The sequence below is a fragment of the Kryptolebias marmoratus genome, linkage group LG15, assembly GCF_001649575.2.
Source record: "Kryptolebias marmoratus isolate JLee-2015 linkage group LG15, ASM164957v2, whole genome shotgun sequence".
Lineage (NCBI taxonomy): Eukaryota > Metazoa > Chordata > Actinopteri > Cyprinodontiformes > Rivulidae > Kryptolebias > Kryptolebias marmoratus.
In genome coordinates this window covers 29,008,392-29,031,884 of record NC_051444.1, presented here as the reverse complement: position 1 = coordinate 29,031,884, position 23,493 = coordinate 29,008,392, and the positions used below count along the sequence as shown (strand labels likewise).

The following is a 23,493-nucleotide window of genomic DNA, read 5'->3' as shown; positions in this document are numbered from 1 at the left end:
CTGTAGTGAACATTTCAAACCAGAGGACTTTAACAGGACCAGCTTAGAGATGATGTGACCCCATCTGTCTTCAGCTTCCCATCTCATCTCCAAAGAGGAGGTGATTTTTTTACTGTACATGTTAACAGAAATGTCTATGATTCATCTGTAAGGCTTACAATCATTTTTCACAGATACAACTATCCAAACTTACACACAAAGATGCTTACACGAGTTACAAATACATTTTTACACGCACACAAATATTTTTACACACACACAAATATTTTTACACACGCACAAATCCTTTTACACACGCACAAATATTTTTACACACGCACAAATCCTTTTACACACGCACAAATCCTTTTACACACGCACAAATATTTTTACACACGCACAAATCCTTTTACACACGCACAGGTAATTTGGAACCATTTTCTCTCCATATACCAACACATACTTCAAGTTCTAACAAATTGGGCAAAATTTATGTTTTAAACTTTGCCATGCAAGACGGTGGGCGATATGCATCGGCTTGAAGGAAAGCTACTTTCATTGTATTTGTTGTGGTCAAAGCACAAACTCACAACTTCTCTTCTCTGCTGAGTATTTTTTTGACAGAAATTTGTCATTTCTGTTTCTTTTGTGTTGTTTTATGGTAGTTTTGACTGATTAGTTTGATAGAAATCCTTGTAATGTTTTTTTAAAGGATCTAATAAATAAAATAATAGTAAGTTTAGCACTAAGTTGAGTTCTTTTCAGGTAAACTTGTGTTGAATTGACTTTGTGAATAAAACATGATATGACTGGTTATGTTTCTCTTCTTCTAACACGCTGACCGTAAAGCTGATCACACATCGCTGGTGTGGTCTGTAACATTTTCTCTGCCTTCATTAGAGCTATGGAGTGGACCACCTGCTCACCTTTTCTAACCTGAGGCAGCTCGGGCTGCTGGTGGAGCAGCAGCCGGGGGAAACTCTCACTGTTATGGAGAGCAAAGTGGGCAAACTGGTCAACGATAAAACTGCAGGTAAAAACAGGTCTTTAAAAAAAACACACTACCACCTCTCCACTCTGCGTAATTAGAAAACTCTGAGACAGTATGGAAAGTGCAGAGATTCTTACCATGACTTTTCATTTAATTAAAGATATATACATTACATTAATTCCTGCATTCTTGCACACTTTTGGCGACAAGCTGGAAATACTGCAGCTTTTCTTCTTAAAAACTCTGCCTTTTGCAACTACTTGACATAATTTTTGAAAGAACAAGTTTCACCTTCAATCATATTTTGCTCTAAATTGCTCCCAGCTTTTTTGGGATTGTGTTGAAAGCCTGAAGTGCAGGATTGAGTGTTTATTTGCATATAAAATAAGTAAATAAGTAAAGGCCAGAGTCCCTGTTTCTTTGGTTGTTTGTTTTTGCATTTCCCATATTGTCAAATACAGTATTAGTGTTTTGTCATTGGTCTTTTGTACCAATTCTTTTTATTTATCTATGTATTTTTGAAGGAAAGCTGACTGATGCCTTTTCCTCGCTGGCAAAGAAAAGTAACTTCAGAGCATTGAGTCGAAAGCTCAACCTGGTAAATGGTTACTTTCATTTTTTTCTCCCCACAAAGTGCTTTATTAATGTCAAAGAAAAACTGTCAAAGGTATATAGTTTTGTCTCTACCACACTAAAAAAAGATGGACGCTAATAAGTATATTTTTTGTGAAAGGTGCCAAAGTCAGATGAAGAATACGACCTGCGTGTCCCTCGAGACATGGCTTACATCTTCAGCGGGGCTTACGTCCCCCTGAGCTGCAAACTCATCGAGCAGGTGAGGACAAGAGCTGGACTCAGTCCACCGGATGGAAGCGATAACCAGAATCACATTTACTATATTCCTGTTTTTATTTCTACAGGTGTTAGAGCGAGATGGTTGGACTGGGCTCGAAGAAATAAGCAGGCTGCTAAATGGGCATGAATTTGCCGTTATAGGTTAGATCACCTTAGTGCAGTAACATAATCTAAAGAAGCTAGGGTTACTCTTGATACATGAAGATAAATCCTTGAGTAATCTGTTTTGAATCCATGTGCACTAAATGTTTTCTTTCTGACATCAGGCAGCAGTGGAGTTGATTCAAAGCAGGAGAACGATGCTGATCGCATCATTTTGGTCATGTTCCTTGGTGGATGCACCTTTTCTGAGATCTCAGCCCTTCGGTTCCTCGGCAAAGAGAAAGGTAAACATGGCATAAGTTACTCCGAGGGTTTTATTTCTTGTGTTTGTTGTTTCGGTTGGAGTTCAGTTTCTGTTATAATTTCATTACCATAAATTAGGTTAACATTTATTGTTGTTATTCTTGTTTGTTCTAGTCTTTACTGTAATAGTGCAGGGTTCTTTTGGGGACCTAATCCCCTGCAATAAAACAGAGCACTGTCCACATAATTAAAATAAGATCCAGCGTCAGTATTTTAAATTTTATTTATGTAATGGATCAGAAATGCCTTGACAATATGACAATAAAAAATATATATTTATGATGATCTAATATATAAATATTTATTTTTGTACATTTTATATTTATTTAAACTGTAGCATCAACGCATAGTGATTTTTCTTTTGTAATTACTAACAAGGGTCCTACAGTGAAACAATCTCAAAATAAATGTAAAATTATCTAAAAATTACAGACCTAAGTCATTTTAAATTATGCTATCACATTGTTTTGTTAACCCCCCCCAAATAGGAGATTAAGAATAGACTTTCTTACATTTGTTGTCTTTTTCTCCCCAGGTTGTAAATTTATTGTGGTAACAACAGCGATTACAAACAGTTCCAGACTCCTGGAAGCTCTGATGGACACTCCTGTGTGAAGCCTGTGTTTAAATACTGCAACATGACACAAAGCGGACGCTTTCAAAACAAAATGTAAAAAGTGAATAAATGTCTTTTTAAGCAACTGTGTTATTGGGTTTTTTTTTTGTTTGTTTTTTTTCCTACAATTACTATTTTTGATCAACTATGAGTTCATCATTCTAAAAATTACCCACGCAACGACACGCCACACCCCTCAATGAGACCGTTGTGTTTGTTTTTACTCATGAGCGTTGGCCGAGCCCTTACGGGCGGGCGGCTCCCTGTCAAACCACGGTGAATGGGGAAAAGAGTCCAACGGTTCAGGGCGGTGTTAGATATCACGCGCGTCTGCATGACGAGCCAATCAGAAGGCAGATCGCTGTCGCACGCGTATTTTGAACCGAGCATAAACGGTCTAAAGTAAGAGCAGGCACACAGAAGGTCGTTTGTTCGTTGTGTGAGTTACTTTAAACTTTCCACTGCTCTGGGATTAAACAATGAGAAAGAGGTAAGATTGGGACTTATTATTAACGGTAGAGACAGGGTTTTTGAGCCTAAAACTAAGATTAAGTAAACTATATTTAACGTTAGGTATGGCGAGTGTTAGCTACTCTGACGTCAGCTCGGGCGACACTGATCTGTGAATGTTTGGTTTAACATCACGAATAAGTTTTATCTTAAATCTCTTTAAAAACGTCCACAAAGGAAATGACTAATCTGTGTTGCTGTGGGCTGTTTTGAACTTCGTAGCGAGGTACTGGCGGCGGAGGCAGTGTCCTGCCTGAATAAAGCGCTGTGCCACCTGAAGGACATTTGGGAGGAGATCGGCATCCCGGAGGACCAGAGGCTCCAGAGAACTAACGCTGTTCAAAAACACATTAAGGTGGGACAACCTTATGTTAGGGTTTAATGGCTAAGAAGTAGACATATGCAGAAGTTTCTGTCGGGTTTGAAGTAGGTTGGATGTGTGTGGAGAAAATTATACTGGACTAAACCTTCAAAACGCGCTTTTCAAAATAAAACATCCAAACAGGAGCTACACTTTGCTGCAACAATACAAAGGTTAATAATCTTTTATATGTATATGTTGATTTTAGCTACATTAATGCAGGCATTCTGAAGGTTTCTTATTTTTTTCTTTTTACTATTCTTCTTTAGACACTGACTGCTTTTTCAGTCATTTCTAGACTTTTTTTTAATCAGAAAATCTGTGTTGTTTTAGGCCACTAAACAGAGCCCCGTGAATCATTCATGCATTGCTTAAAATCCTAGCATTCCTTAAATGAATGCATATCACCTGCTGCCTTTTGTGGCAGAGTTTGAAACTAAAATGTTGAGAAATAACAAAGTTTGGCCAAAGCTATACCATTACGTCTCATCTCACTGTTAGCACTCAGCGTATATGTTGAGGATGACTCTCAGCTACTACCACATGCAGATGTAGCCCCATGTCTGTTAAACTAACTAAATTTGAGCTATTTTGTGTTCGCTAAGATAGATTAGTTGTGGTTTATGAGATATTTTGCTTACACTCAGACAAGCCTGACTCCTCCAGTTATTGCCAAAGTTTTAAGAAAACGTCTCACTCTGAGTATGTGACTCTCAGTCACTACCACACTAAGTTTTAGCTCAATATCTGTACAATTAACTGAATAACAGCCTTTTTTGTGTGTTTTCAAACATGAGTTTGCTTTTCCTGCCATCTTGAACTGGGTTGGCTGTAAAAGAGTATGTGTTTGAGCTCCTTCCCTGCTAATATCACATCAAATTTTATGCAAGGCGTCTGTAAAATTGAGTTATAGCCATATCTGTGTTCGCTAAGGTCGATTAGCTGTGGCAGCCATCTTGAATGAGGGTGACTTGTAGATGTCCATCTGATGATTACTTCCTGAAAGCTACATTAAAATCCGTCCAGTGGTTTATGAGGTGTTTTGTGAACAGGCAGACACAAACACACAGACATGGGCAAAAATATGACACCTTTCGACAGCAGGCAATAAAAATGCTCCTAAACTTTAGGGCTAAACTTTTGTTGTTTACACGTAACAGACAAGTCTGATAAATCAGCAATGCACCAGATATGTTTTGTCTTGATATGTAGATTTTTACCATTTCGAGGGAAACTCACTGATTTTTTTTTTTTTCCTATGCATCTCTGAGCTTTCTATAAAGTAAAGTCTTTTGATTATTGACCCTCACAGATATTTGTGAGAAAAAAGATTATGTATTTGAGCAAGAGTAATAATATGTCAGTATGAAATATTATTACTACAGATTGAGTTCAAGTATTTGTCATTAGTATTCACAAACAGCTATGATTCAGTAAGTCTGCACAGTTACTGCAACAAGTAAACAAGTACACACACACGAAGTAGGAGGCGGTGTCTGAGACTGGAGGTATCGATCATGATGGTTTTCCAAGAAAATCTGCCTTCAGCCCTGACAGCCTGACTCCTTCTGATCATAGATGGTAGTTTCCACCGGTTATTAAAGAACTACGCATCTACAGGTAACCATCAACATAAGCTCATTTCTTTATTTGTCCTGCAGCACTTGCTGGAAATGATGATTAAAGAAGAGGAAACTCTGAAAATGAAACTCCTGAGCAGCATTCAGACCTGCAAGACAGAAATGGAGAAACTCTGCTTGGAACTCCAGATTGCTGTTTTTGAGGTAACAACATCTTTTTTTTTTTTTTCTCTCTCTCTCTCTCTTTACATAAAACTGTGTTGATGAAACGCTCAACTGTTTTAGATGTTTAGGTTCTACAGACCCGGCTGGATAATTAGACCCGTTCCACAACTTGTTTTTACAGCAGTTCTTACCAGGTCTGCCGCTAATGACTGTTTTTATTTCAGTCAATCTATCGACTAGCTTTTTGATTTTTCTGAACGACTAATTTCTTCCTAAAACTGAAATCAGCAAGTTTATTTTGGTCCATTTTATTTTTAACACTCAACAGTACAGTTGGAGTACACCACAAATAAAATAAAATATGAACAAACTTGCAAATAATGTATTCTTTTAATTTAACTACACTTTTCATATCATACTTTTGATTTTATTCCTTCATTGTTTGTATTATAAATAAGTTTGTCACAATTAAATGCAGCATTAACATTATCTACACAATTAAATGTGTTTAAAACCAGCAGAAGTAAAACTGATGCTGTAGGGTGGGTTACATAACACCTGTGGTCCAGCTGTGTTTCCTCACCTATATAGTAGATTTCCAGCAACCAGGATGTTCCCCCTGTTAGAATGAACATGGAAATATTTTGTTTAAAACAACAAACCTTGAGAGGAAAATGGAAAGAAGCTGGTGAGGGAAATCGGATCACAACAGAGGAGCAGAACTCGATACGACACCGGCAGTGTTATCAAACATGGGCTCAGATTCTAAACGTTTCCTCGACCATTTATTTATTGGAAAACGTAGCAGACAGATGACCTTTGTAACACCATAGAGTTCATTTTCCAGCCTAAACACCTTACCGGTGGTTCTGTTTTTCTTATCCTCATTATAGCCCCTGTTTGTCTTCTGCTGCTGCAAAAAGTTTCAAACGTAAAAACCACCGTTTTATTGTCAGCGAGCTTGAAGTACACCCATCCTTTACACACCGTCAGACTTTGAAAACCTTTATTACCCAACTCGCTCTAAAACAGTCGCAGCCGTGGACTCTGTTATTCTACCATGAAGGTTTAAAACTGTAGGTCAAACAGGAACTAAAAGTAGCTCATACTAGTGGCGTGGAGAAAACTGTTATTTCAGATGAAAAATTGACGTTGCCAAATTATTATAATCAACGACATTGATTATGCTGACTAATCATGGCGTCCCTAGTTGCTACATCTATTTCTTTCTTGTTCCTGTGTTTACCTTAAGTACCGTTCTGTTTTTGATTGGTTCTGAAATGACTGATTTCTTTAGTTGCAGTCTCAGATACTTGAAACCAGCTGTTTGTGCTTAAATTTGAGTTCAAAATTACTTTTGAAGTGTGACAATTAAAGTATCTTTCTGTGTGTGTAGGAGGAGGAGGGTCTTAGCATACTCCAGCAAGAGACGAACATCCGCACACAGATGGAGGCTCTGAAGAAGGAGAAGAACCAGCGGATGCAGCAGCTGAAAACTCTGCTGGAGCAGGACCAGGACCTGTGTGACATTTTGTGCTCGATGCCATATGGCATTGCCCCAGATTCCGTCCCCTCCCCGGAACAGCTGCAGAACTTCCACCAGCACATCGCTGACCAGAATAGAGAAAAGGTGGGAACACTCAAACATGTATCTTCTCTCTGTTGTTATCGCCCGCCGCCAAAGACCAGAGGCGATGCTGTTTTTGGCTGTGTCTGTGTGTGTTTGTTTGTGTGGGCATTAGCAAAATGTGGATGAATTTTATTAAAACTTTCAGAAAATAACCACTGGATGAACATCTACAGCTGATTTAGTTTTGGGAGTCGCTCCATTTAAGATGGCTACCATACCTAATCAACCTTAGCAAACACAAAAATGACTGAGTCAGGTCTACAGATATTGAACTGAGGTTTGGTGTGGTAGTAGTTGAGCATTAGCCCCAACACATACTTTAGGCACTGCACAATTTATTTATTTAAAACATTACACTCAACCCTGTCCGTTTGTCAGCAAAATATCTCATTAACAACTAGACAAATTTTAGTGAAACTCTTAAAAAGTAACCATTGGCTAAAATTCATGTAAAACTGACTGGGTTGACCCAATTCAACATGGCCACCACAGCTAATCAACCTTAGTAATCACAAAAAATGGCTATATCTCAATCAATAAGATTTGCTGCAGTCGTAGCTGAGAGTCATTCACAACACAGTCTGAGTGTGACCTTTTCACTACTGGTAATTTCATCAATTTAGTAAATCAGAAAAGTGTTTTTCTTATAGCTGAATATTGCATATTTATACCTGAGTTCTAAATTCTTTTTGAAAGTTTTTATTTTTTGCAGGAGGTGTAAATCCACTCCTGTGTGGTGGTTTTACAACAGTTGAATCATTTCTTGACCCAGTGCTGTTGTCTCCTTTGTTGACAGGAAAAGCGATATGCAGAGTTCATGGAGCTCAAGAAACAGATCACTTTGCACATGGAGGAGTTGGACCGCATCCCGGAGACCAGCTTTGAGAAGGATGTCGTCTGCGAGGATGAGGACTCCTTTTGTCTTTCCAGAGACAATATCACGGCCCTCAAGCTGCTGTTTTGTCAGGCAAGGTGTTTCTGTTCAAACTCTGCGTTGCTTCGGTTTACAAAATTCAGTTCGATGTTTAATGAAAAATCTAATCAAAATGCGAGTTCCGCAGATCATCATCGGGTCCTGAAAGATGACTTGTTGCATGTAGCGTTCTGTTTTTTTTTGTGCACTTCGGTTAAACACCATGTTGATCCTGCAGCTGGAGGAGCTTAAAGCAGAAAACGAGGCGACGTGTGAAAGCCTTAGAGAGCGGATCCAGCAGCTGTGGGACCGACTGCAGGTTTCCCAGGAGGAAAGGGAGGCTTTGAACGAACACTTGGTCTCTTCCAGGAAGAGGAACCTGGAGGCGGTGAGAAGACTGAAGACACTCCTGTGTGCTTTTGAATTTTCTAGTTTTTATCACCCGCTGCCAAAGGCAAACATGTGATAACAGTTTTTTGTGTTTATGAATCTTCATTTGTCTGCAACATTAAAATCTGTTCAGTGGTTCATGAGATATTTTGTGAAAGAAACTTTCAAAAACTAATCACTGGGTGTTAATCTACAACTTATTAACTTTTGGAGTCAACCCAATTCAAAATAGCCATCACAGCTAACTAAAAATGTCCATAACTCGGCGGATTTTACAGATACTGAGCTAAAGATTGGCGTGGTGGAAGCTGAGCATCATCCCCAAAACATAATCAGAGCAATACACATCGTGCAATATTTGTGCTTTAAACTCTGGCATTAACTGTTATTCAGCAAAGTTTCTCATGAACATTTGGAGTCAACTCAAATCAGATGACTGGCTCAGCTTACACCCCTTTGCCACCTAAAATATGGCTATAACTCAGTCAGGTTTATACATATTGAGCTAAATGTTTGATGTGGTTGTACCTGAGGGTCATCAACATGCACTTCAAGCGAGACGGTTATGTATAATGTCATTTTCAAGGTTTTAGGATAATTGCCCGAGCTACCATTATTTATTTATTTTATTTTATTTTTCAACATAAGATGATCTTAGTCTAAAACTCTGCAGTGGGCGAAATGCCTGATCAGCTATGACTTCTGCTACCGGGGTTGCTGTTTTGCTGTTTATAACATACTTTTTTTTTTTATTCTTCAGTTACAAGCAGAAGTTCAGCGTTTGGAGGAACTAAAACTGCAAAACATCCGTAACGTGACAGATGCCATTCGCTCAGAGATCGCTGTGTTCTGGGAGAAGTGCTTCTTCAGCGCTGATCAGCGGCAGGCTTTTGCTCCATATTTTAGCGGTGGGTTTTCTTGTTTGTTAGTTTTCATTAAAACCGCTGCTAGCGAAACGACCAAATCGTCAGGAATTGTTTTAAGTTTTGTAACTGCATTTCTTCATTTTTAGAGGACTTTAATGAAGAGCTGTTGGCTCTGCACGACGCTGAGATCCAGCGTTTAAAGCAGCATTACGAGGATCACAGGGAGCTTTTCCAAGGCGTCAACAAGTGGGAAGAAAATTGGAGACTCTTTTTGGATCTGGAGGTGAGTTCATTTGATATCAAATGGAACCTGCAACTCCTGTCCAATAATTTAAAGTTGTATGTATGCTTACACAAAGCTTATCCCAGTATTAATTGGTGGTTCCCAAACCTTTTAGCTTCTGACCCACAAAACAACAGTAGCAGACACTTGTAACCCCAGCTATTGGTAGCTGAAGTGTTCAAACATTACTAATAAATCAGTTCTAATGATGGCGCAAATAACCTTGACAATTGTTATTGTATTTGTATCCATTTCGCACCCCTGTTTTTATGCTGTTGGCAGTAATCCCCAGCTTTAAAAGCCTTTATTACATTCAGCTTATCCACCATCAGAAGTTCACCACATGAGACGAGAGAGTTGTATAAACTCTTTGACAGTATAGGCCAGAAAACTAATCCTGGGATAATCACTGCTACTCAAGACGATGCTTGTTTGTCCTTTTATGTCTTGTGTCATCGGTGCACTGATTGAAAGTAATAACAATACACACACTTTAAATATTTTTGACGCAAGTGACATGAAATTGCACTGAGTTGCTGAACAAGGCAGGGACTCTCACGCGATTTAAAAAAATATATTTATCAGTTTTAAAACAAAACTGCTTTAAAATCTTCCTCAGCTCAGCTAGAGGATCATGAACATTTTATAAAAAGGTTTGCAGTCCACCTCTTTTTCTGCTTTAATCAGTTGCTGTCAAATGCATGTTTAAAAAAATCTTGAAAAATAAAGTCAAACAAAAAGACAACAGTTTAATAACTACTTGTCAGGTGTTCTAGGTCAAAGTTGCTGAACATGAGGCAGACACTAGATACGTTTTATAATACTGGACCACTTGTCCCTGTCTTCTCTAGTTGTTGGGAATTGAAGCCAGCAGGAATCGTTTTACAGAAGCTGCCATGTTGTAGTTTTGGAAGCAGTCTGTGCACGAGTAATGTGGGACTTAAGGCCCGCCTGCTCCACCGCACACACTCATGGTGTCACATAAGCTCTCTTTGAAGCATGACATAACTTTTTTTTTTTTTCAATTAACATCTTATGGGGTCTCTCTACCCGCTCTGGCTTCGACATCAACAGTGCTGAACATAAATAATTTTTTTTATCACCTTGGTCTTTTGTAGAAAAAGGCAACAGATCCGACAAGGTTCACTAACAGAGGAGGAAATCTTCTAAAAGAAGAAAAACAGAGGTCAGAGCTGCATAAAAACCTTCCAAAGGTAAGACATAAACCCACTGTAAAGTTTCTAAATTTCCACAACAGCTTTCGCAGTATCCTGATATTGCTATTGTGTTTCTGTTTTAAGCTTGAAAAGAAATTAAAAGACCAAATAGATGCCTGGGAGAATGAACAGGGCCGGGAGTTCCTGGTAAACGGCCAAAAGTTTTTGCAGTATGTGGCTCAACAGTGGGAGCTGCACCAAATGGAGAAGGAGCAAGTGAAACTTCAGAGGGTAGGCAAGCTGTCAATTCTTAGCTCAGGTCTGTGTCTACTAAAATGTTAACTCTTTTTACAACATCTGCACAGCACCTGAAGAAGAGCAAACAGACGGAGGAGGACATGCTGTACGGGACAGCTGTACGAACCCCAACCAAACGCAGATTCCTCGGCACTCCCACCTCCAATAAAGCACGAAAGGTGCCAAACCCAGTTTTTGACTGACTTTTAGATAATGGAGTCTTCTGGGCCTTTCAGCACTAATCCACCTCTGTCTCCTTGGCCAGTTTAATGCAACTTCCAGCCTTTCTAGCGGCACCACTAACAGCACCATGCGCTCTGCTTACGGAGGAACGGTCTGTCACTCGCCTGTGCATCGCCTCCCCCTCTCTGCAAACAAGGTTCGTCTAATGTTTTAGATGAGGGGGGCTCTTAAAGTCATTGGAGGATTAAGGGGAAGAAAATCTGCATGTTTAGTTCAAACTCCCAGCGGGCTTTGTGCCGTTTTAACAATCAGTGAATTACACAAGACTTTAATCAAAGAGCATCTTGTTTGAATCAGAGTGAACAAGTTTATTATTGCACGTCGCACAAAGGCATAGAAAGAAGATGATGGTTTGATGTCAGTCTGTAACTCTGACATGAAAGGTGGCGGGTGATAGGCATTCATTTAAGGAAGGCCAAGCCTTCAACATTTTGGTACTTTTCGATTCATTATTGCAGAAGCTTTTATTTTCAAACCTGCATGTAGAACTGTTTACATCATCATGAGTCTGTTGAATTTTGGGGTCTGTGTTTGGTTGTTTTATATTAAATCATTTAACTGATGCAAGGCCCTTCTGTAATTCGTTTTTTTCCAGACTCCAGCAGCACGGACACCAGGTAGTGGTAAGCCCCCCTACCCAAGAGTTCAGGGCTGCAACAAGGAGAACAAAGCCCAGCTGAAGGAGACCCCTCTGAGTGGTGCGTTGCAGACCCCACCTTGTCCACAGCTTAACCTCAGCATAGCATCTGTTGCCAGCACATATTCAGAGTTTGTGGTAATTTACACTTTTGTCTCCAACACATTTTCTCCCACTTTTTCCCCTCATTGCTGCGCTAGAACAAATGTCCACACATTGTGTAAAATAATGTTGAAGTTCTTAATTATCTAAATTTTATGTTTTAGAGGGACTTGGTCAACACTGAATCAGTTAAGTCAAGGTGTGTTTGGTCTCCTAAAACCTTGTGAACTAATCCCTACTTATTTATCACGTCTCTATTCAAAAAGAAAACAAACAAATTACCATCATCTTGTGTTGATATGAAACATTATCCAAGAAGTTTAGTTTGAGGTACAGGTCTATGAGTTTGAAGGCTTCTTGGTGTTCAGACATTTTCCGAACTCTGGAAAATCAGTATGGTGTCACAACCTGGCCCAAAGGAAGGGCAAAATGTGCAACATGCGATTTAAAGTGAGAGAAAAAATGATTTAAGGAAAGCTAAACAATCACTTCTGCTTTTACAGTAGAGACCAAGTAGTGTTGATACCTACAGGGGTATCAACACATACACATTCCTGCCAGTGTTTTGTTGTTTTGAACTAATCATATATATATATATATATATATATATATATATATATATATATATATATATATATATGTCCTTTGCTAATTTTTAGAAATAGAGAGCAAACTTTAGTTTTAGCTGAGACAAACTTAACCTGAGTGTTGTTTCTGAAATACTGCCACACTTGTATGTTGTTTCCTCTGACGTCAAACTCTTATAACCAGTGATTTTCTATTTAATCAGGTTTCTCTGACCATTTTCTAGCTCAAACTAACAGCTTTTCACAGAGCAACATTTAAAGTCCCTGTGAAATCAAATTCAATAAAATGTACTAGAATCATCTAAGTGTTGTCTCCATGTCAGCATCCAGCTGGACAATAAAAAAATAAAAATAACAATTCGTAAATGTGGAAGAAAACACTGCCATGATGATAGTTCACTTTTCTTAACAAATTATTGATCTCTCATACAAAAACACTGAAAAGATGTTTTTGACCGCCGACTGTCAGGTGGTGTCCAAAAGCTCATAGAGGAAACACAAAAAAAGTACAAGCAATTAAAAATCAGATGGCAATTTCATGGGAACTTCAAATGATTTGCACGTTTCCTTTGGCTGGTTTGTTTTTAAATATCTGTTGTTGTAGTACTGAAATAATCAACCTTACGACTGAACTTCTTTCCCCCCCCACAGCGAGACCTGTCCAAGGCCTCTAACTCCAAAATCCAGCCCAACATCCTGAACTCAACCACAACCAACCTTTGACCTCTCCACTCTGATTGTGTTATTACTGTCCCTCCAGATTGGTCCAGGTGTCATTAATGATCACCGCTGTTCACTGGCATCAGATTTTATGGATAGATGAAGGTTTTACCGAGTGTTATTAGTAATAAATGACTGACTGGGAATCAGCCATCAGACGTCGATGGTGCTGTCTCTGTTCGATATGTCACTGTCCAAAAAAAAAAAAAGTTTGTACTCTAAATTAAACTACTACTACTTTAGTTCTCAGATTTTTCCAGTTATTGAGACCCATTGGTATTGTCTGTATCTTAAACTGCACCTTTTTATTTTCTTTTTAAACAAATGAAAGAAAGTGTAGCTTTCTGAAGTTATGCAATGGGGGTTACAGGCCAAATGTATTATGAATACACCGCACTTTTATATATGTGTAAATCTCGCAACATGTAATTTTACACAGACCTACACTGCTTCTCCCAAATCTGTTTTAAAAATGTCCTTTTTTTTGTTGTATATATTTTTATCTCCTGTTCTTTATAGGAACTGATGTTTCACATTAAGACTGTTATCTTGATGGTGTGTGATCAAATCACTTAGATTTGATATCATGATTGGTTTTTAAAAAGCTTATCAAAATATAATAAAGTGTTGAAATCATAAAGACTGGCTTGTCTTTGTGACCGAACCTTTGATGTTCTCTTGTCAAATTTATGTTTAGGTTGTTTTAACAATAGTAAAATGATGCAGATTCACATGTTTAAGATTAGTTTATGTTACAACAAAAAAAAAAAAAAAAAAAACCTGAGAAGAGTATTTTGTCAAGTTTTGTTTTTTTAAAGTATTTTTTTAGCATTTGAAAAGCAGAAAAAAACATTGACTCGACACTTGTTTATCCTATGAGAGTTTGTGCCTGAGTGAATTCAATGACTCAAAGATGGTTTTTAAATGATCAGGCAATTACTAATTTCAAAATGAATGGGGGTATAAGTCAATGTATTACAAACAAACAGGAAAACACTGAAAGCACGTGAAGATATTGATTTAAAATAGAATCAGAAAGTCTATCTGGAAGCTAAATGTAAATAGAGATAGGTGATAGCTCAAAACCTTTGAACGGTGCTTACAGCTAAACATAAAAATTGCTCACAAAACTGAAAACAGGTCTTTATTGATGAGCCTTCACATAACATTTGTTTTATTGCATGTAAAAACCGTTTCCTGTATTAATTTCAAAATAAAACCAGCAAAGTACTTATTGAAAGAGAATACATGTTACTACGAGGTCATACTAATCTGAAAAATGTTGACAGAGCGTTTGTTTTTACCTTTAAAACAATTGGACTGTTTGTACCTTTATGTGTAATAATTTTATTTTATTTTTTTAATGTGAGGGGAACTATTTTGAAGGAAAAAATCCAGAAGTCCCACCGGCGGAGCAACCTTAAATAAAATCCTCCAGGAACACATGCTGTCAATGTTTACGAACAGCCTAAATAGTAACTCAGTAGGAATTAATTTTAGCCGTGTATAGAGGTAGTTCTTTTTTTTTGTTTGTTTGTTTTCTTACCCGAACAGCTCCACCATGTCTGGAGCATTAGCGAGGCTGCTCTTCTACCCGACTTTAGGCTACAATGTTGTCATGGAGAAGGTGTCCTCGAGGCGGTGGTTCGACCGGGTGGACGAGACGGTCATCCTGGGCGCTCTGCCGTTCAGATCCATGACCAAACAGGTCAGTCTGTGTTGAACACTGTCAGAAAAGAGGGCTGCTGTGGAGCTGAAAGTGAAACAAACATTTATATCCATTCATAATCATCACATAGGGTCTCACTTCATTAGGAAATACTAGGACGTCAGCGTGATGAGGTATAATAATGCACCAGAAATGATGAAAGTAGTATAGATTATAGTACTATTTAAATCAAAGTAGACACATTAGTTCAGGGGTCTGCAGCCTGCAGTGGCTCTCTGTAGTTCTGACCAAAACTAACATAGGAATGTAATTTAAAGTTATAATCATGACAAGAAAACTACAAATATGTAAACTAAGATTATAAATATAACCGGCTATAAGAAGTAACGGCTTGCATTTGATAAAAACTTTTAATTCAACTTGATCAGAAAGGTCTCTTTCTTCATGAGAGGAACTTTTTCAAGTTACATTTAAATATCCAACACTGCCCCATTTTTAAAATCTTCATTCTAGCTATATGTTTTCTTATTTCAAAGTGGAATATTTATAATAACAACCTTCCACAAATACAGAAAAGACTCACATTGACTTCACAGCTCAGTGTTTAAATGGTATCAAAGGGGATATACACCAGAAATGTTTCTTTGTTTCTTTAGTAATATGAACTTTGTCTTTTTCTTTGTTCTAATATGAAATTAGCTTATAATTGTCAATGATTTGTTGTAGATATTTATTTATCTTCCTTCACTGGTTCCTTAAGATGAGCTAGGAGGATGTTGAGTTCTTCATTTCCCTTTCTGCCAAATTCTTTCACAAGTTTGAGCTGCAGGCAGACCAGTTGGGTCACCTTCATTGTTTTACTGCTCAGCACAATGTGGTCTGACTTGTTAAAATATGTAGAGCTGTCTTTGGAAAAGGCACACAAGCCCTTTTACCTGCATACATACCTCAAACAATCTGAGAGTAAATATACAAAAAATTGACAGACTTCTGCATCTAACATGACTCTTCCACAGTTGTTGCTGTTGTTGACCTATTTTCAGTCACTTTGGCTGTTTTTGTGAACAGTTGCCAACTACTAACAAACACACAATGTAGCTGGCAGGTAGTCATAAATTTTGCTAGCAAATTTTTTATTTAAAGCCACAACAGCTGTCAAAATATGACATTTTTTGGTGTTTTTTTTTATTTGCTGTTAATTTAAATTTTATATCATTAAACGATTGTTTGGGGGTTAATATAACCTAAACTTGTCAGGGTTTTGTGCTTTTTTTATTACTAAATCTGGTGATCAGTAGGTTAGAATATCTCGTCACAGCTCATTAGCATTTGATTTTAGCCCCACGTTTTTCTTTAACGCTCTCCAGTACTGGATTGTTTCCCCCAGAATGACTCCCCTTCTGTCGACTCTCATCCTCACAGCTTTTAGCCGCCGTTTGTAATCAAAAGTAGAGAGAAGAAGTTCCATCTTTTTACTTTCGACCTGGAGTCTCTGATTCCATCATTCTCCTCTGTCTCTGTTTACATCCAGGGTTTATTTTATCCGTCGTGCATCAAGACTGACCAAAATTTACTTGTCAGTGTTTCAATGTAAACAAATGACTCATAATTGTTGGCAACAGTTCTGCTGATTTTTGCTCATTAATTGCAAATTATGCTGTACAGTTTTGGTAGTAAATGATGTGTATTTAGTGGTTATTTATATCATAGATGACACACATATATAAAAAATTAAAATCAAAAATACTGAAAAATCACACTTTTGACACCTATTATGGCTTTAAAGGACACATTAACCATCAATATGTCGAAAAACATTGTGCAGATTCTTTTTTCTTACTTTAAATTTTTTTTATTTCCCGGTCTTCTTGACACAGCAAATAAAACTGATGGTCATCATAGAAAAAGCTTTAGTCTCCGTGTGAGCTTAGCTACTAAAATGCCCTGAACTTTAGGAACTGATCACGACTGATTGGTTGTGTTGCAGCTGGTGGAAACAGAAAATGTTCGGGGCGTTATCACCATGAACGAGGAGTACGAAACCAAATACTTCTGCAACTCAGCTGAGGTGAGTTTAATTCCTTCGTGTTGGAACTCTTGAGCTGAAGAATCAAACAGATGATGGTGTGACTTTTAAACAAAAAGGAAACTCCTGCCTGAACAACACTAAGGCATTATTTACAGTTTTATTGATCTACATCGCCTGCTGCTAGTAAAATAGCAAAGTAGTTAGTAAAATGTCTCATGAATCACTGGGCAGATTTTAATGAAACTCTCTGACAGTAATTATTGGATGTACATCTACAACTGATTAACTTTTGGAGTCAGCCCATATCGAGATGCATTCAAATATAGCGTGACATTGCTCATAACCTTCTTTTCAAGGTAAGACCAAAATGGCTATAACTCTTATTTCTCAGCATACGATGACCTTAGCTTAAAACTTTCGGCATGCAATATGCATTCCTTCGAGGAATGTCGGGCCTTTAATTTGTAAGAGGAATCGACTTTTCCCAAAACAGTCAACTTGGCATTCAGTTTACCATTTAAAGTTAAATAGAACCATAGAGTACTGATTAGTTTGCTGCGATGTGTGTGGTTTTTGGGAGCAGGAGTGGCACGCTGCAGGTGTGGAGCAGCTGAGGCTGAGCACCGTGGACCTCACCGGCGTCCCCAGCCTGGAGAACCTCCACTCAGGGGTGGAGTTCGTGCTGCAGCACAGGGAGCAGGGAACCAGTGTGTACGTCCACTGCAAGGCAGGGCGCTCCCGCAGCGCCACACTCGCCGCCGCGTACCTCATACGGGTCAGTACATAACTGTCAGGTGGCTGAAAATCAGCGTTACAGCAATTCTCAACATCAGCGGTTATCAGATCAGAAAAACCGAGTAAACAAAACAATAGAAGGTTGTTCTTTAATGTCATGTTCACCTCAAGATTACAGGAGCACTCTAATAGAGACTCTAGTGCAGGGGTGACTAACCCTGTTCCTCAAGTGCCACTATCTCTGATATCGTCTTTATTAGGTTATCAAGAGTTGAGCAGGCTAAAAAACTCCACAAAAATACGACTCAAGTGACTCTGAACTGTGTAAATGTAAAAAGATAATAAAGTTCAGATGCATTTTTATGCCAGATGTGAACAGTTGTACTTAAAGTTGTCCATTTGCGACTGAATCAGCCAGAAAGCATGTTAGTGTCAGGTCTGTTCAAGGCAACGTGGAGAAATGTAGAGTTTGTGCCCAATCAGTTAGAGACTTTTTGTTCTACAGGGTGGGCCATTTATATGGATACACCTTAATAAAATGGGAATGATTGGTGATATTAACTTCCTGTTTGTGGCACATTAGTATATGGGAGTGGGGGAAAACTTTTCAAGATGGGTGGTGACCATGGTGGCCATTTTGAAGTCGGACATTTTGGATCCAACTTTTGTTTTTTCAATGAGAAGGGGGTCATGTGACACATCAAACTTATTGGGAATTTCACAAGAAAAACAATGGTGTGCTTGATTTTAACGTAACTTTATTCTTTCGTGAGTTTTTTACAAGTTTCTCACCACTTATAAAATGTGTTCAAAGTGCTGCCCATTGTGTTGGATTGTCAGTGCAACCCTCTTCTCCCACTTCCACTTCCTGGAAAGTGGATTGGTCCAGTTGAATGGCCCCCAAGGTCTCTGGATCTGACCCCCTTAGACTTTTATCTTTGGGGTCATCTGAAGACAATTGTCTATACTGTGAAGATACAAGATGTGCAGCACCTGAAACTACGGATACTGGAAGCCTGTGCTAGCATTTCTCCTGCGGTGTTGCTATCAGTGTGTGAAGAGTGGGAGCAGAGAGTTGCATTGACAGGTCCAAAAAGTCACTGCAAGAAGGCAAAAACCTGTTCAAAGCTGTTTCTAATATAGTAACATTAGTAATAATTGTTTTTTTAATTTTTGACCTGTTGGATATGAAGGTCCAGTTGATGAAAAGCTCCAACCTTCCAACTTATTTTCATCCATCTAGTGATCAGTTTTTTCCTGCTTGTGGACTGCTGCTCGCAGCCTAATGATATATTTTCAGTTCATGGATCTTCACAGCTGAGTCTGTAAAAGATGCTCCATTCTGCTCACTCAGGGATGATCTGGGCTTTCTGGTTTTGATGCTGACTTTTCTTGTTGACAGTTACACAGCTGGACTCCCGAGGAGGCCTGTCAGAAGCTGGCAGCAGTTCGACCGCACATCCTGGTGCGCTCTGCTCAGCTGGAGATGCTCAGGAAATACCACGAGGAGGTGTGTGGACAGTCCAGCTGAGAGCGTGACGAACCGCTCGGACCTTACTGTGTCCCCACTGACGCTGAAGGCTGGACTCAGTGCCTCGATCAAAGCTGCAGTGACATAAAACACAGCTGCTATCAAAATGTTCAGCCCGTTCACGCTCATGTTTTAAAATCTTATTTTGTTTTATTTAAAATGCTGAGTTTTTTTATCAGTTTAAAAATGGTTAAGTTACCATAAAAAACATTATTCAATATGTTTTTGAGGTTGTGATTCTTTAATTTCATTGTTTGGCTGTGTTTTAGATGTTTTAGGCAACATCTAAATACCCTGTTGGGAAAAACAGGACAATCATCCCAGCCTGTGTATTTAAACGTCTCTTTGTGCTTTTTGCATTTGGTTAAAACAGAAGAAACAGTCAAAAAAAAAGTTTCTTTAATGAAGCAGCTACTGTAATTTAGAAGTTTAAATTTCATTTGTCATACATGATATTTTTACTAAGGTTTGAAAGAATAAAAAAGGAAGTTGAATAAATATTTGTATCACAAAACGCTGTAAGATTTATTTTTATTGGTAAAACCCATATGTTTGTTGTAATTGGTTTAGAGTATTTTTTTTATCTTAGACATATATAGTTGTGTGTTTTAGTTGCATTGTTGACCACTCAAAGCTCATTATAAGCCTAATTCCCTCACATTATTACCTCGCTTATTCTATGAATTATTTGCAACACACCCATGAGTCCACTGTGTGCCACGCTGGGTTCAATATCTGGTCCAGAGATTCTTTGATGTGTGAACCTAAGGTTTCAGTGAATGAAGCGCTGATCTTCTGATGAGAATATGACTGATTCTTCCTCTAAATCACAGCTGAATAAATAAGCATATGCAACCCCTGCAGCCGTCAGACATGAAAGAGTTAACGAGCTCAAACTTATTTGTTTTTAAAGTCTATATTTTTTTGATAAGTGCTTCTACCTGATAATGTCAAAGTGAGAGAATAAATATGCACTAATACATCATACTTTTAAAGGTATGCTTTGAACGATTAAAGAGCTAGAGAAAAATGTTAAATGTTGAGTTTGAAGGTGGAAATTTGCAGCTTTTGCCTATGTAGCAAGTAGGCAGGAATAGTAGACTTCCAGTATAAAGTTGAGAGGTTTTTCTCAAGTACTGGCATATCCTAGATCCAAATGTCATGTAGTTAATAATTAAATAAATATATATATTGTACATGATGAGCGTGCTGTGGGTCAAACATTTGAATTAGACATCGGAAGGCTTAATCTTTGAGCGTAAAACAGATCAAAACATTGTAAAACTCAGCGTTGTTCCTACGTGTATTTGGAAATACGCATGCATACTATGTATAGAGGATTTAATAAAGACAATAGTGGTCGCCCAGTTCCCTCACCGTCGATGTTTTATAATTTTACAGCTCATGGATCTGAAGTGTAGACATAAAGTCTTTGGTGTTTAGGATGTGTGTTGTCCTTCCTCCTCCGGACCTGTAGGGGGCGACTCACGGCCATCTCTGTAACACCGGAACAAACATGGCGGCGGCGTTGGTTCGGTTTGTCCGCGGAGGTCTTGGAAGGAGTTTTAATAGTATGTTGAATTTATATTAGTTTTTTGTTTTACTCTCTGCTTGCTGAAGTTTCAGTACTTCAGGCCGTATCGTGTTGTGTCCCCCTGAAAACTGTAAAATCTGTGTTTTCGTCACATCTCTGACTGACCTTCGAGCTAATGCTAGAACAAGACAGGATCGGTCTGTTGTTATTGTGCCCGATAGATGAGCTTCACGTGTGCAAATAGGTGGCATCAGGCCTTAGATTTGTTATTTTCTTTCCTTTCTCGAGCCAGCTCCTCTGCAGCGCTGTATGTTTTCACACAGCAGCATGTTTAATCTCCGTTTGACTCCGTTCTCCTCTTGTTTCAGTTGCCAGGAGTTCGTGTCTCCTCCAGCAGCAGATCAGAGCCCAGAGCGTCTCCACCGAGTCCCCCCGTGAGTACACTCATCGTTCCAGCAGATTACACTCAAAAACTGTCACTGGTTCAGTCTGCCTGGCTGTGAATATCACCGTCATGCCTCTTTGATAACATAACATTCCACACAGCGGTGGAAATTAAAAATTTGGACTTTTTTTTTTTACCAGTCACTCAAATATTTCATCAGCCACTATTTTTTTTTATTTTAAACCATTAAAAGATGCATATATGTACATAAAAAATTCAGACAAGTGAATTTTTTTTCTGTGGAGTGTTTTTGAAGTATTTTTTGTGCTTTTGTAAGTTTTTGTATGCAAGTTGTCATGTTTTTCAGACACTTGCTGCTTTTAATGCATAGATCTATTTGTGCTACCGGCTTATATTTAACAGGTAGGATATTCTGATGAAGGAAGGGATTTTTGTGGTTTTAGAAATTTGAATAAAGTTAGTCTTTTAAAACGCAAATAGTGCCTTTACACTTAACGAGTACATATATATGTTACACCTCTTTGGAAAATATAAAGCTTCCAGATTTCAGTGATATGTATCATTAATATATAGGTCTAGCAAATCGGTCTCTAATTTGCACATGAAAAGTGCTAAAAATGCGACCGTCTGAGACACCAGAAATGCTGATTTAGGCAATTTTTCAGCCTAGCTCGTTTCCATGGCAACCAAAGTAATATTTTTGAAAATACTTTGGGATGTGCCATTTTATACTTAAATATGCATGTGTGAAAAGTTTCATTAAGATCCGCCAACCTCGACTTTCCACCCTATGACTGAATTTCTCTGTCGGCTGCTCTTAACTCCCGAAATGTTCCGCCACATCGCTAATGTTACTCCTCAAATTGTTTTTTCTTCTTCTTCTTGATTTTTATTGGTGGTTGGTAAACAACTGAAGGAATCAATACCGCCACCAACTGGTAAAGAGTGTCTGCTAAACTTTTCTCCTTCTTACATTTAGCAGCAACTCGAGTACATTGCTGCCCCCTATATGTCAGGAGGACAAATAAAACTTTTTCTGTTCAAATTGCCAACCCACCATAGTGGCGTGTGTGTTGATCAAATTTACACGCCACTTCAAATATTTACCCGCATTTGGCCGGTGGCGGGTGCTAATTTTCACCGCTGATTCCACACCAAGTGAGAATAACCTGTGAAACGTAAAAATCTGAATCTAATCAAACGTGTTTATCTTCTTACTTAACGAGACCATCACAAAATTTTACAGTGTTGTTCATTATAAATGATAAGAAAAATGTTAAATTGATAAGAAAGTCCAAAAGAAATTTAAAAAATCATCCATCCCTTGACTTCCTTTTTACTTCCTTTTCCTTTTTGAGTCAAAAGGAGCTAGTACCTATTTCCAGCAGTCATTGTGCTAAAGGGGGGGTACACCTTGGACGGGACTCCAGTCCATCGCAGGGACACAGACAGACGAGACAAAAAACCATTGACACTGTCACTCTGACTCACATCTAAGGAGAATTTAGAGTTACCAATGAACCTAACATGCATGTTTTTGGTCTGTGGGGGAAAACTGGTTTACCCAGTGAAAACTGGTGTGGATTGGGAGAAGATATAAACTCCACCCAGAAAGGCCCCAGACGCAGAGGTGAACGTGCCACCTTGTTGCTGTGAGGCGACAGCACTAACCACTGCTCTGACATGGCGCCCCTGTAGGAATATTATGAAATCTGAATAAACTGGCCCAGTTTGAGTGTTTTTTGTCATTGAATTAAATGGTGTGATGACAAAATACTGACCACGTGTCAGCAGTGATGTTTGGCTCCAGCTAATTGAAGAATAAACAAGCTGCACATAAGGTACATTGCCTGTCAGGATGAATAACACTTTGTCACTTCTGTCCTTTTTTATGCAGCCACAATCAGACCTAAGGACGCCGTTACTCACAACCAGCTGGCAGCATTTGGAGAATATGTGGCTGAAATGATGCCCAAATATATTCAGCAGGTTCAGGTCAGTTTAAAGCCTTCATGTAACTAGTGTAGGACCACTGATAATTAGGATCAATGTCATTCTTTTTTATTGCTAATGGTCAAACTGCTGGTGGTGCATTCACTGACTAATAAAATTTAAAAAAGAGCCATCAAGCAGATATTAGTGTGACAGTGTTGGCACCTATTGATATTTATGTACATTTTATAAGTCTCAGATTTTGGGGAAAAAACTAAAACTAACAAACCTACATCCATCCATCTATTCTCTTCCGCTTATCCGGGGTCGGGTCGCGGGGGCAGCAGCCTAAGCAGGGAGACCCAGACTT

At 38.6% G+C, this 23,493-nt stretch overlaps 4 protein-coding genes across 10 annotated transcripts in view; all 4 read left to right on the top strand.

Moving 5' to 3' along the window:
• vps33b (VPS33B late endosome and lysosome associated) overlaps positions 1-2,936 on the top strand; it is a 14,310-nt gene extending 11,374 nt beyond the window's left edge. For both annotated transcript variants that reach the window (XM_017435000.3, XM_017435001.3), the window contains 6 exons: positions 880-1,012; positions 1,495-1,568; positions 1,704-1,805; positions 1,891-1,966; positions 2,092-2,211; positions 2,766-2,936. In XM_017435000.3, coding sequence (XP_017290489.1) covers positions 880-1,012; positions 1,495-1,568; positions 1,704-1,805; positions 1,891-1,966; positions 2,092-2,211; positions 2,766-2,845 — 585 coding nt within the window. In that variant the 3' untranslated portion in view covers positions 2,846-2,936. The remainder of the gene's footprint in view (positions 1-879; positions 1,013-1,494; positions 1,569-1,703; positions 1,806-1,890; positions 1,967-2,091; positions 2,212-2,765) is intronic.
• Positions 2,937-3,203: 267 nt separating this feature from the next.
• Positions 3,204-13,927, top strand: prc1b (protein regulator of cytokinesis 1b). Of its 6 annotated transcripts, none has more exons than XM_017435011.3 (15): positions 3,204-3,336; positions 3,579-3,711; positions 5,379-5,501; positions 6,859-7,092; positions 7,889-8,059; positions 8,244-8,393; positions 9,156-9,303; positions 9,408-9,544; positions 10,663-10,758; positions 10,846-10,992; positions 11,067-11,177; positions 11,264-11,377; positions 11,837-12,016; positions 12,145-12,179; positions 13,219-13,927. In XM_017435011.3, exons 1-15 carry the CDS (start codon positions 3,326-3,328, stop codon positions 13,265-13,267), a joined length of 1,839 nt encoding a protein of 612 aa, XP_017290500.1. In that variant the 5' UTR covers positions 3,204-3,325; the 3' UTR covers positions 13,268-13,927. The 6 variants fall into 6 exon arrangements, with proteins under 6 accessions (XP_017290500.1, XP_017290503.1, XP_037835909.1 ...); XM_017435014.3 differs by having other exon boundaries at positions 3,326-3,336; positions 11,837-11,939; XM_037979981.1 differs by lacking the exon at positions 11,264-11,377 and having other exon boundaries at positions 3,326-3,336.
• A 771-nt stretch (positions 13,928-14,698) lies between these two features.
• On the top strand, positions 14,699-20,565 carry ptpmt1 (protein tyrosine phosphatase mitochondrial 1). The gene is made up of 4 exons (XM_017435019.3): positions 14,699-14,995; positions 16,944-17,024; positions 17,569-17,760; positions 19,123-20,565. Exons 1-4 carry the CDS (start codon positions 14,849-14,851, stop codon positions 19,249-19,251), a joined length of 549 nt encoding a protein of 182 aa, XP_017290508.1. The 5' UTR covers positions 14,699-14,848; the 3' UTR covers positions 19,252-20,565.
• A 131-nt stretch (positions 20,566-20,696) lies between these two features.
• Positions 20,697-23,493, top strand: part of ndufs3 (NADH:ubiquinone oxidoreductase core subunit S3) — a 10,000-nt gene continuing 7,203 nt past the window's right edge. Inside the window, exons 1-3 of the mRNA XM_017435009.3 lie at positions 20,697-20,822; positions 21,154-21,219; positions 23,089-23,186. Of these exons, the coding sequence (XP_017290498.1) occupies positions 20,768-20,822; positions 21,154-21,219; positions 23,089-23,186 (219 nt within the window). The 5' untranslated portion in view covers positions 20,697-20,767. The remainder of the gene's footprint in view (positions 20,823-21,153; positions 21,220-23,088; positions 23,187-23,493) is intronic.